We start from the raw sequence: 13,479 nt of genomic DNA on the forward strand, positions 1-13,479 counted from the left end.
GAGGGCGGAGGTGCGGGATGTGGGCGAGATGCGTTGGAGGGCATCTTTAACCACGTGGGAAGGGAAATTGCGGTCTCTAAAGAAGGAGGCCATCTGGTGTGTTCTGTGGTGGAACTGGTCCTCCTGGGAGCAGATACGGCAGAGGCTGAGGAATTGGGAATAAGGGATGGCATTTTTGCAAGAGGTAGGGTGGGAAGAGGTGTAATCCAGGTAACTGTGGGAGTCGGTGGGTTTGTAAAAAATGTCAGTGTCAAGTCGGTCGTCATTAGTGGAGATGGAGAGGTCCAGGAAGAGGAGGGAGGTGTCAGAGATGGTCCAGGTAAATTTAAGGTCAGGGTGGAATGTGTTGGTGAAGTTGATGAATTGCTCAACCCCCTCGGGAGCACGAGATGGTGCCAATGCAGTCATCAATGTAGCGAAGGAAGAGGTGGGGAGTGGTGCCGGTGTAATTACGGAAGATTCCATCTGAACAGTCCATGCAACCATAATCCCAAACCAAACTAGTCCTTCCTGCCTGCTCCTGGCCCATTTCCCTCTAAACCTTTCCTATTCATTTTCCTAAACATTGTAATTATACCCAAATCCACCACTTCATCTGGAAGTTCATTCCACACACACACCATTCTCTGTATAACAAACTTGCCCTCATGTCTTTTTAAATCCCTCTTCTCACCTTAAAAATGTGTCCCTAGTCTTGAAATCCCCCATCCTAGGGAAATGACAACTACCATTAACTCTATCTTTACTCCTTATTATTTTATAACCTTCTATAGAGTCGCCTCCCAATCTCCTAAATTCTAGTGAAAGAAGTCCCAGCCTATCCAGCCTTTCTTTATAACTTGAACCTTCCATGCCTGGCAACATCTTGATAAATCTCTTCAGAACCTTGTCCAGCTTAATATTATCCTTCCCATAACTGGGCAACCAGTCTGGACACAGTATTCCAGAAAAGTCCTTACCATTGTCCTGTACAACCTCAACAATACCTCCCAACTCCTATAATCAAATGATTAAGCAATGGCGACAAGCGTGGTAAACACCTTTTTAACTACCCCATGTATTAGTGATGCAAACTTCAAAGAAGTATGTACCCGTACCCCTGCGTCTCTCTGTTCTTAAACAATTAGATATTTTCGTAGAATAATATTGTTTTGTGTTTGACACAGACAGTTAGCTTGGATGGATGGGTTCAGAAAGTACAAGAAACACTTTCACTCAATAAGGGCTTGAATGACAAATATTAGTGCCTGGTTAGTAACCTCCCTGGGATTCAATTAGAACACTACACTGAATATTTAACACACATTACCCACTTGTAAGATGTTAAAACCTTTTATAGCCAATGTGAATTCCGGCTTTTCTAATTCACAGATTAGTTGAATTTCTTCACTACAATTTCTAAGTTTAAAAATCATTACTTTCTCATAAGCAATTAAACAATTTCTAATGAGATTGTATTTGAATTTATGTATTTACCAGAATTAGCAAGACCCCTGAGAATGTGAAGATTTTTCTGCAAAATTTATGCATTAATTTTCTTCCACCATTTTATATCTATTTCTGACAGTTGATTACAAGACCAATCCAATATGGTTGAATTTCAATTATAGTGCCGTGATGTCAAGTTATAAAGTTAATTCACTCTTCCTTGTACCATTTCATTAAGATAAAGTACAAAATTAAATCATCTTTTCTTTTTGTAATTTTGCTCACTGGTTATTTAAGATATTGTTGGTGTAAATCTGACAAAACATTATCCCAAATAACTTTCAAATTAGATCCTGATGGCCATGCACTCCTTTTTAACACTAAATTACATTAAGGATGAGATAAAAGGTCTGTAGTTTTCTTCATCTGCTAGAAATAAGTCAGGTTGAACACCCATAAACTTATCCAATCTTGCCATATTCTTATTCATTATCCTGGGTCAGGGTCCAGTGCACATGCTGCTAAGTCTGTGAATAGTATCTTAGCTTTGAAAAGAAAATCTGCCACAGTCAAGTAGGAGAATATTCTTGTACTACAAAAGATCATAAGACCATAAGACATAGGAGCAGAAATTAGGCCATTCAGCCCATTGAGTCTGCTCCACTATTCAATCAAGGCTGATAAGTTTCTCAACCCTATTCTCCTGCTTTTTCCCCGTAATCCTTGATCCCCTCAACAATCAAGACCCTATATATCACCAGCTTAAATATACTCAATGACATAATAAATTCTCATGGGGACACTGATATGGGAAAGCTAGAAATAATGTTTGCATGTGTAAAAGGACCAGGGACCTCATAAATTTGGAGCACAAGCCAGGGCTTGAAATCTCTGAATAATCCCTGTTAGCAAGGCTGTTTAGAGAGAATAGGAGAGGAAAAGGTCACCGAAAAGAGATTCTTGCTTTTCTTTAATGGTCTTATCCTGCTATTGAACATACAATTCTTCTACTAACTCTGGTATCAATCTTGCAGTGTATTGTTAAAAAGTTATAAAAATCAGTTCCAACTGCTAACTTTCAATCCCAGGTGGCTGGAAAATATTTTATCCAGACAAATTTGGGTGTTTTCAGTGACTGGCCGAAGTTATGCTGGGAAATCAAAAGAAAGAAGGAACATAGTATTCCTATGTTCCTATGGTCACTCACTGCTCAAACCTATATCTCATCCAAATAGAACATGGTTAATCGATTTCTCAACTCCAACTGTTTGTAATGGCTCCAGAACTGTTTCCACACTGTAGAGAATCGTGAAAAAACCCTTCATGCCTTTGCCTAATGAAATTTTAACAGTATCAATTCATTCATTTTCAGTTGATCCAATCTTAACAACCCTTGGGAGCAAAGAGATTTCATTTCTTGCTTCACTTTAGTGAAGAAATGCTGTCTGAATGGTCTCGCTCCAATTTTAATATAATGTACAATCATTCTAAACTTCCCTACCAGCAGAAATATTTTATGCTACACTTCCAACTCCTTTATCCATCTTATAAAGCTGAATTCTATCACTCATTATCTTTTTGGGAATACAATTCTGGATTATGCAACTACGCAATAAGAATACCCATTCCATGATCTATATTAAAGCATTCTAATACCAATTGGAAACTGGTAAATAAATACAAATAAAATGCAGTTTAATAGTTTTATATTTATTAGATGCAAATGCTTGAATAAAACCTGTTACAACAAAGATTGTAGCATTGACCCTTAACAATAAGGAGCTATTAATGCATTAAAGATGTTTAAAAAAATCAAACAGAATATAATAACCCTGACGTCCTGTCACTTCATGTTAATATTAAGGTTTACTATCATTTATGGCATTTTGCTTCTTGGAATTTCAATTTCAGTTGTTAAACCTCACTGGCGTGATGCACTGGAAATGAAGCCTTGCCATTACTGAAGTTGTCACTAAAGTTGAGGATTTTAAAAGGTTGAGTTCTCCAGTTTACCTGTCTTTCAGACTTGGTTGATAGAAAGTATGACCAGGCTTCTGAACTTAACAAGAATTATTATTTAGTATATAAAAAAAGATTCTAATTACAGATAAATAATTATGAAGCAATGACATAACTGCAATAAAACTCTAACTCCTTATAAAATCCTCCTTTCTACATACAAATACAGACTAACACAGACAGGAAAAATGACATGGGTGATCTGGGTAATGGGAACCACAGGGGAGACAGTTCAGTGACCCCTGTCCACAGGGTTTGCTGGGATGAAACAAGTACATGCAGATTAGATTAGATTCTCTACAGTGTGGAAACAGGCCCTTTGGCCCAACCAGTCCACACAGACCTTCCGACGAGCAACCCACCCAGACCCATTTCCCCTCCGACCTAACACTATGGGCAATTTAGCATGGCATAGCACCCGGAGGAAACCCATGCAGACACGGGGAGAATGTGCAAACTCCACACAGACAGTCACCCAAGGTGGAATCGAACCTGGGACCCTGGTGCTGTGAGGCAGCAGTGCTAACCACTAAGCCACCGTGCCGCCAATCACGTGCCACTCAAAACAGAATTGATGAAACATAGTCTTTATCTTTCAGCTCTTCACTGGAGTGTAGTAGGTGCACTCCAGTCATCTTACCATGGACATATAGATGAGCCATGTGGAAGGCCATGGATTAAGGAGGCATGGAAATGGATATTGTACTCAAAGCATTCCTGTTTCTCACATGACTTCCCCCACCCTGACATTCTCCCTCACTCCATGCAATCATTGCACCAAATTCTGCCCACGGTCCAATAACAGGTTTGCTGATTCTCAGATGCCAGTAGGCTAGTCTTTGGTGGCCTCCTTAAAGCAATTAAGCAGCTTATCTCTCACACTTCTGAAGCCATTTAGCCATGTAGAGAAAAGAACAACAAAGAATTGTAGTTACACAGAGTTATGGACATGGATTTTTAAAATAATGTTAGATTTTCACATTCCTTTTTAATATTTCTGTAAAACTAACTTTGTTTGAATAATTCATTGTCGACTGTTGCCTGGCAGTGGTCTTCTCAGTGGCAAAGCAAGAGTTAAAGAGAAGCCAGAAGTACTTGCAGTATTTGTGAACAGAGAATTAAAGTTTTAGAGTCCAATATGACTCTTCACAGATGCTGCCAAACTTGCTAAGTTTCTTCAGCATTTTAAGTTTTATTTCAGATCTCCAGCATCCAAAGTAAGTTTTAATTGAAGAAAAAGTAGATATCTATGTAAGGGATACTTTATTGATTTTAGGTCTGTTTTGTGTTGTAAAAGAGTAAAAGGGGTGAGCAGATTGCCACTGCTTCAGCTAGCTGATGTGTGCCAGAATTAGGCCATCCTGGGCATCCTAGGCAGCTGTTTGCAGTGCTCCTGGAGCTTGTACCACATCAGCTACGCCTACTATTCTTCCTGACGTTACTTCCCCACTTGTTTCTCTGAAAAGACAGTTTCCTTAGCACCTTCTTCCTTCTGAGCTGAAGACCATTTTGATGTGTGACATTGATGGGAATGCTCTGTGTAATGCACATTCTCAACACATGGCCTGTTGGATACTAAATGGGGCTTCCAGACCTAACTAGGCAATGAAAGGGCCTCTTCAACAGCACAATAAAGCTCTTACATTGAGGTGACATTTTGATTATATCACTTATGGGTGCCATTCGATCGGGGCCTTCATTGGGTGTCACACCTCCAAGGTGTAAGCCATTAACTCTGCTTTAGCATGTGAAGAACTCAGGGAAACTTCCAAAAGGATCCAAGGAAAAGATTCTGGGACACCTTGATTCCATGCCTGCACACTCAATGCCTCCCTAAGCCTGTGGGAACCAGACACAACCTCACCGTCAAGAGGTTGCTTATTCTGATTGGTCTCACTGGCTTCAAAATGCATCTAACAGCAAGCATCTGTCAGCAGCAAGATGCATTTGCAGGCAGCTGATTGCAAAATGTTGCTTTGATCCTTAATGTTTACGCACGTTAATACTTCCCCCAGTTTTTACCAATTAGCCATGGGGGTCACATCGTGGGAACCTTGCTCTTGGTTATGGGTATTCAAGGCTGTTTTAAATGGTCAATCCATGCACTTGGAAATTGCAGCTGACAAGCTGGCAGCCAGAGCACTTATGGAGGGGTCCTGGGGCAGGAGGGATGAAATTGGGCATGGATGAATGTATCCTGCGACTGGTGTCTCAACACGAGTTCTGCATCCCAAAGAATGATAGGATTTCTCCCCTCTTTATTTAGTATTTTCATCCCTGGAATGGCATTCATAGTTTGCAAGTTGGGATGCTTTTCATTTTTTTTACTGTGTATCCTTAGCATAGGTGAAACATTTAATAACACTCAGATTTCTGGCATTGGCATCTCTGAAATCTGATGCGAGTGAACTTTAAAAAGCACAATCTCTGTAGCATTATACACACAGCATTTCCTTAATTTATATAATTATGACAAATATAGCTTTCTTGTATATTCATTAGATCTTTGCACTCCACCAACTATGCAATTAGAATCAGTAATGAATTGAATTACTACCTTTCACAGCCATGTAATTTTATACACAAAGTATTTGAGTATTTTAAACCCCAGTGGCTTGATCCTAGAAAATTTAATTTCAACTATGAATACGGCCCGTTGGTAGCATGAGTCATCTGACAACCTTTCATCCTCTATTAAGATTGAACAATGCATAATCAAAATGCCCACTCTATCTTCTACAGTCATGCACCTTAAACAATCTCTTCAGAAGATGACACCAGTTGTCACCTGATCCAAATAGCAATAACAAGCTTTGTGAAGCCGGTCAATGACCTGACTTTCATTGTTTCATTATGTGGTTATGAATAAATTCATACCCTTAGGCAACAGTCAGAAAGGAAAGGCCAGTGAACATCTACTGCCTTTACAGCCTAAATCTGTTTTCAGCACCTGAATTCTATTCATTGAAGTCTCTGCACAGAGATACTTTTCTAAAACTTAATTGTTCATAATACACTCATGGATTATGTTTGAAGTTAAGTAATATTTCTTTTGCTGTTATTTGGCAGAAAGTAATTACAGCAAGTAACTCACCACCCAACTTCCCTAAACCTGCCCACCATCTACAAGGCACAAGTCAGAAGTGTAATGGAATACTTGCCTGGATCGGTGCAGCTCCAACAACACTCAAGAAGCTCGACACCATCCAGGATGAAGCAACCCACTTGTTTGGCACCACATCCACATTCCCTTCACAAAGATGGTAAGTGGCAGCAGTGTGTACCATCTGCAAGATACACTAAAGAAATTCATCAAGGCTCCTGAGATAGCACCTTCCAAACCAACAGCCACTACCATCCAGAATGACAAGAGCAGCAGATGCAGGTGAACACCATGAAACTCCAGTTTCCCTCCAAGCCACTCACAGTTCTGACTTGGAAATAAATCACTATTCCTTTACTGTTGCTTGGTCAAAATTCTGGAATTCCCTCCTGAAGGCACTGTTGGTTGACCTATGGCAAATGGACTGCAGCAATTTAAAATAACTTCACAGAGATTGGCATTCTGTCACCAAGTCACCCTTTATTTATGATTTGGAGATGCCGGTGTTGGACTGGGGTGTACAAAGTTAAAAATCACACAACACCAGGTTAAAGTCCAACAGATTGGACTTTAACCTGGTGTTGTGTGATTTTTAACTTTGTACACCCTTTATTTACATGTGCAAAGTACTTGACACTGGTTTCTGGTTTCCTCTCTGCATTGCACTATCTTTCAAGTATCCATTTAAATAGTAGTCTTTTGATTCTTCCCAATGACCTCACACTTTCCTACATTAAACGCCATCAGACAAGTCTGTGTCCTTACACAACCTATCTATATCCCCTTGTAGATTCATTATATCTTCATCACAAAATGCCCTTCCATCTATCTTGGTATCATTGGCAAACTTGGATATGTTTATAGTTTGCCTCCTCCTCCAAGTCATTAACATGGATAGTAAATAATATAGACTTTAGGATTGATCATGTGGTACTCCATTATGTCTTCCAACACTTAGAGTCATTCTGTGTGTTAACTTATCAATCCATGCTGATATGCTATCACCAATACCATGAACTCATATCTTGTGCAATAACCTTTTATGTGGCACCTAGTCAAATGCCTTCTGGAAATCTAAATACACTGTATCTACTGATTCCCCTTTGTCAATTTGGCTTGCTACATCCTCAAAGAGTTCTAGCAAATTTGTCAAACATGTTTTCCCTTTCACATAACCAATTTGACTCTGTTTTATTCAGTTAGGATTTCCTAAATGTCCAGCTGTTTATTCCTTAATAATGAGCTTGTGCATTTTCCCAGCAACAGATGCTAAGCTAGCTGGTCCATAGTTTCCTGCTTACTGTTTCCCTTTCTTCTCAAAAAGGGCTGTATTCCAACCTGTTGGCACCTTTCCAAAATCCAGTGAGCTCTGGAGTATTTCAACAAATGTATCCATTATCTCTGCAGCCATTTCCTTTAAAATTCTTGGATGCAAGCCAGCATTTCTAACTATGTGGCAGGAAGTCAGTGAACCAAGAGGGAAAATCATACCTGACCTTGTCCTCAATTTATGTCTGTCTATGAGAGTTTCAGTAGATAGAGTCATAGAGTCATGATTTGTGACCAACGCCTAGTTATAGTGATAGAGATGGACAGCATGGAAACAGACCTTCAGTCCACCTCAATCATGCAGACCAGATATCCTAAATTAATCTTGTCCCATTTGCCAGCACTTGGCCCAAATCCCATTAAACCCTTCCTTTTCATATACCCATCCAGATGTATTTTAAATGTTGTAATTGTACCAGCCTCCACCACTTCCTCTGACAGCTCATTTCATACACATACCATTCTCTGGGTGAAAAAGTTTTCCCTTTGGTCACTTTTAATTTTTTCCCCTCTCACCCTAAATCTATGCCCTCTATTGTGGACTTCCCCAACCCAAGAAAAAGACCTTGTCTATTTACCCCAGCCATGCCCCTCATGATTTTATAAACCTCTATAAGGTATCCCCATAGCCTCTGACACTCCACGGAAAACAGTCCCAGCCTTTTAAGCCTCTCTCTATAGCTCAAACCCTCCGATCCTGGCAACATCCTTGTAAATCTTTTCTGAACCCTTTCAAGTTTCACTACATCCTTCCTATAGGAAGGAGACCAGAATTGCGCATAATATTTAAAAAGTGGCCTCATCAAAGTCCTGTACAGTTGCAACATGACCTCCCAACTCTTATACTCAATGATCTGACCAATAAAGGCAAGCATACTAAATACCTTTTTCACTATCCTATCTCCACTTTCAAGGAACTATGAACCTGCACTCCAAGGTCTCTTTATTCAGCTATACTCCCCAGGACCTTACCATTAAGTGTATAAGTCCTGCCCTAATTTGCCTTTCTAAAATGCAGCACCTCACATTTATTTAAATTAAACTTCATCTGCCACTCCACGGCCATTGGCCCATTTGATCAAGATGCTGTTTTACTCTGAGGTAACCTTCTTCGCTGTCCACTGCACCTCCAATTTTGGTATCATCTGCAAATGTACTAACTATACTTCCTATTAGTTCTTGAAGAGATTATGCTCTTCATTGTGTTATATGGCATTATCACCAGGATAAATGGGACAGACTTTGCATAGATCTAACTCAAAATTGAGCATCTCTGAGGAACCATAGGCTATTAGCAGAAGCAGAATCACTATCCTGTATAATCTGCAACCTCATGGCCCAGCACATTCCCCACTCTACCATTACCATCAGGTTAGGAGATCAGGCCTGGTTCAATGAAGAGTGCAGAATGATATACCAGAAGTAACACCATGCACAGATAAAATGAAGTGTCAACCTGAAGAAGCTACAACACTGAACTATTTGTATGCCAAACATCAGATGTAGCATGCAATAGGCACTTCAACAGTGAAATTAGAAAATATTTCTGCATGTCCAAAGGTTTCAAAACCTGGAACTCTTTTCTGCAAATGACAATTGATGCTACATTAATTAAAATATATTTGTTGACCAAAGACATTGAGTAATAGGTCCCCTTGGCTACAGTTGATTGTGTAATTCAGAGTAAAACTCTTATACTCTTTCTTGAATAAGGATATCACATTTTCCACTCTTCTGTCATCTCATGAGGGGCAGTGTTGGGAGGGCAAGAAGGTCACTTAGCTATAAAATTTGCATGTGTGTCCGATTGACATTGGAGCATTGTTCATAGTGCAATCCTGATCGCTGCTGCCATTGATACTACAGAGCAATGGGCCAATCTGATTGATTGACTGACCTTTGAAGTTACACTCCCCAAAATGAGGGGCAGACATCTTACCTTCCAACAGTTAAATGATCTTGGGAATGCAGTGATTATTGAGCATCCATACTCTTTCAATGCTTCAGATGATGGGAAAGAAAACCCTATCATCTGAAATATCTTGAGACATTGTATTTCCAAGGCAAATGCTGTGTGGAAATTGCAGATGGTGGTGTTCCCATGCAACTGCTGTCCCTGTCCATTTGGGTGGCACAGGTCATATTTTCGGAAGGTGCTATTGCAGGACACTCCACAGTCTATGGTTCACAATGTGTGTTGGTGGTGGAGGGAGTGTCTGTGAAGATGTTGGATAGTTGTCAATTAAGCAGGCTGCTTTGTCCTGGATGGACCATATTTCTTGAGTGCTAAGTTAGCTGCACACTTCTGGGCAAATGAAAAATGTTCCATTCATGCCTTACATTTGTGTCTTATGAGCAGGCTTTGAGGAGTCAAGAGTCATCACAGAATCCCCAGCATCCGACCTTTAGACCATAAGACATAGGAGCAGAAATTAGGCCTTTCAACCCATCGAGCCTGCTCTACCATTCAACCATGACTGTTAAGCTACTCAACCCCATTCTCAAGCTTTCTCTCCCTAATCCTTGATCCCCTTGACAATCAAGAAACTGTCTCTGTCTTAACTATACTCAATGACCTGTCCTCCACAGCCTTCTGTGGCAGCGAATTCCATATATTCACCACCTTCTGGCTGAAGAAGTTTTTCCTTATCTCAGTTCAAAAAGATCTTCCATTTACTCTAAGGCTGTGCCTCCGGGTCCTAGACTCTCCTAGCAATGGAAACATCTTCCCAACATCCACTCTGTCCAGGCCATTCAATATTCTGTAAGTTTCAATTAGATCACCTTTCGTCCTTCTAAACTCAATCGAGTATGCACCCAGAGTCCTCAAACATTGCTTATATGTTAGGCTTTTCATTCCTGGGACAATTCTTATGAACCCCCTCTGAACTCACTCCTGCACCAGTACATCATTCTTGAGATATGGGGCCTAAAACTGCACACAATATTCCAAATGTGGTCTGACCAGAGCCTTATAGAGCCTCAGAATTCCCTGGTCTTGAAGGCACGGTATTAAATAGCTGTTCAGTTACTCGTCAATGATAACCCCTCAGGACATGGATGCTTTATAAATCAGACTTCCTTGCCTGACTTTTCTAATTAGCAATTCTGTAAATTGAAACTATTTGTTGGGAGGAAATCAGACCCAAATATTCAATTTGCCCCCAATTCCTTTTCCCTAGTTGATTATGGTTATGATATTATGTATAATATAATTAATATTCCATATGATCCTCAATTCTATTACTACAGTGTGATGCTGCCTAAATATAGCATAAAAGTGTAGCTTTATTTTACCTATATCATAAAATCCATTTCTTAAAACTCTAAAATGTTATGAAGCTGTACTTACTTTCTTTGTTTTGTCCATTGCCTTTAAAATAGAAATATTCAAATCCTCCAGTGCTGCCAGTACATTCTCATACTCTCCCAAATGTTGAGAAAAGTACTCTGAAAAAGACACATTGTTTTCATGTAGACAATAAGCAGCACACTATTGTAATCCTTCCAGGCTTCACCTGTTTACAGCAGTTATTTTTCTAAGTTATAAATTACTTTAGAGAAAGAAGGACACATCAACCACAAAATAAATCATATTGTAGGGAGACAATAGGGGAAGGCAATATCAAGTTACAAGTGTTTGCCAGATGCAGAATAGACGGTTACATCAAGTGATGTGAGATGCCCAATGAGTTCTGAAACTGTTAGCGGGAAATCGGGACTTAAGAACTGTAAATATGTGCTGCAAACTTTGTATGGTTGAGTTGGGCTCTCAGGCGACCAAGACTTGCTCTCTTTCAGATGTTCAAGTAAAATCTTTGCTTATTTGAACCCCACAGCCTCAAAAGTGGTCTTTTCACCATAAAAATATATTGCTACTTAATCATTTTATAAAGGTGTCTGCATGGATGTTCAAGTAAAATCTTTGCTTATTTTAACCCCTCAGCCTCAAGAGTGGTCTTTTCACCATAAAAATACATTGCTACTCAATCATTTTATAAAGGTGTCTGCGTTTGAAATGTCCAGAGATAATTTATTCTGATGTTTCTTTGAATTAATTACGTAATTACGAAAAGGAAATGAAGGGACAACATTCTGTCAGCTGGATTTCCTACACTTTTAAAAAAATGAATAGTTAAAAATGAAACCTCTTCTTTTACTTTATGGACTAAATTAATGAAGATGTTCTGTTCCATATCTTTTTGTAATATTGCATATTTTAATCCTTTGATCAATGAAATTGGGAATTATTTTAGTCTTATGACAATATCATTTGCTGTTACAAAAATGCGATAAAATGTACAGGAAGACTGACTAACCTCCTGCTTCACAGAGTACACATAAGCTACAATTCTCTGATTTGTGGGTTAAATATGGGGCTGTTGCATTCATTGAAAATTAGCTCTCCACCTCACCTCAAGGAAGCTTACCTGATAGTGAGTTGGTTTAAGACCCCACTTGATAGAGGAAAACCACTAATGAGTCTTACCAAAAAGAGGGTCTGTTTTAAGCAAGATATACTTTACTGCACAGGAGCAATCAAGTCTAAATTACACTATTAATTAGATTAGCAGTGTTACTAATTATTTCAATATGTGGTAAAGTCTGCACCCTGCAAGTTCTTAAGATGTTTTGCCTCTTCCTCACCCAAATTCTTATCATCAGATTGGATGGAGCTTAATACAGACTCCAACATTAACCCATTTAGAACTATTTCCTTGCTCACTCCCAAACTATTTTTAACTATAACATCAGAATTAACTTTCATACATTCATGTATACAATTATGCTTGTCATTGGCCTATCTCCCCAAATCACGAACTTCACAATTTCAGCCTGTCTGCAATTTTTACAGAATGTGTTCTCTTTGGATTTGGAAGATTGGCAAGTTTTTGGCTTTGGGAATGTTGGTCTCAATTATACTCTCCCATATTCTTATATATGGTCTGTAACGTCTCCTACATTGGAGAGCTCCTTTCTTCTTGGATGTTCTTTCCTGAGAACATAATTTCTGCAAATTCAGATTGTTAATCCATTACATTATCTAAAGGAACCTTTATTTCCTGAATTTCTTTTGCAGACGAAGTATTTGCTGCTGAAACAGGTAATTGCTCATAAGATCATCTGGGGGAATCTTTAATCACATTCATTTCTTTCTTGGAAGACAGCTGTTCTTTTTGCAGTATCCTGGATTTCTGGACTAGGCAATTTTTTTCTTGACAAGTCCTGAACCAGTATGCGTTGGTTGTGTCACTGTAATGGTGACCCCTATGAAATCATATACAGCCCATTTTTAATCAGTAATAGGAACATCAAGAACAAGAGTAGCATTCTGCCCCCTGTTCCACCATTCAGCAAGATCATGGCTGATTTGTAACCTAACTCCAAAAACCTGTCTTTGGCCCATATATCTTAATATCTTTACTTAAAAACAAAACTATCCCAGATTTAAATTAACACCTGATCCAGCATCCACTGAGGGCGCTCCAAACATCTACCACCCTTTCTGTGTGTAAGTGCTTCCTAACATCTCTCCTGAACACTTGAGTACTAATTCTCAGACGATACCCCCTAATTCCAGAATTCTTCCAAATGTGATT

The 13,479-nt window shown here is 39.3% G+C and overlaps 1 protein-coding gene across 1 annotated transcript in view; it reads right to left on the reverse strand.

Moving 5' to 3' along the window:
• The window catches only part of necab1 (N-terminal EF-hand calcium binding protein 1), an 80,731-nt gene extending 68,369 nt beyond the window's left edge, over positions 1-12,362 (reverse strand). Inside the window, exons 1-2 of the mRNA XM_043688113.1 lie at positions 12,310-12,362; positions 11,232-11,329 (exon numbers count right to left, since the gene is read on the reverse strand). Of these exons, the coding sequence (XP_043544048.1) occupies positions 11,232-11,249 (18 nt within the window). The 5' untranslated portion in view covers positions 11,250-11,329; positions 12,310-12,362. The remainder of the gene's footprint in view (positions 1-11,231; positions 11,330-12,309) is intronic.
• Between the last annotated feature and the right edge of the window lie 1,117 nt (positions 12,363-13,479).

The sequence above is a fragment of the Chiloscyllium plagiosum genome, chromosome 4 (assembly GCF_004010195.1).
Source record: "Chiloscyllium plagiosum isolate BGI_BamShark_2017 chromosome 4, ASM401019v2, whole genome shotgun sequence".
Taxonomy (NCBI): domain Eukaryota; kingdom Metazoa; phylum Chordata; class Chondrichthyes; order Orectolobiformes; family Hemiscylliidae; genus Chiloscyllium; species Chiloscyllium plagiosum.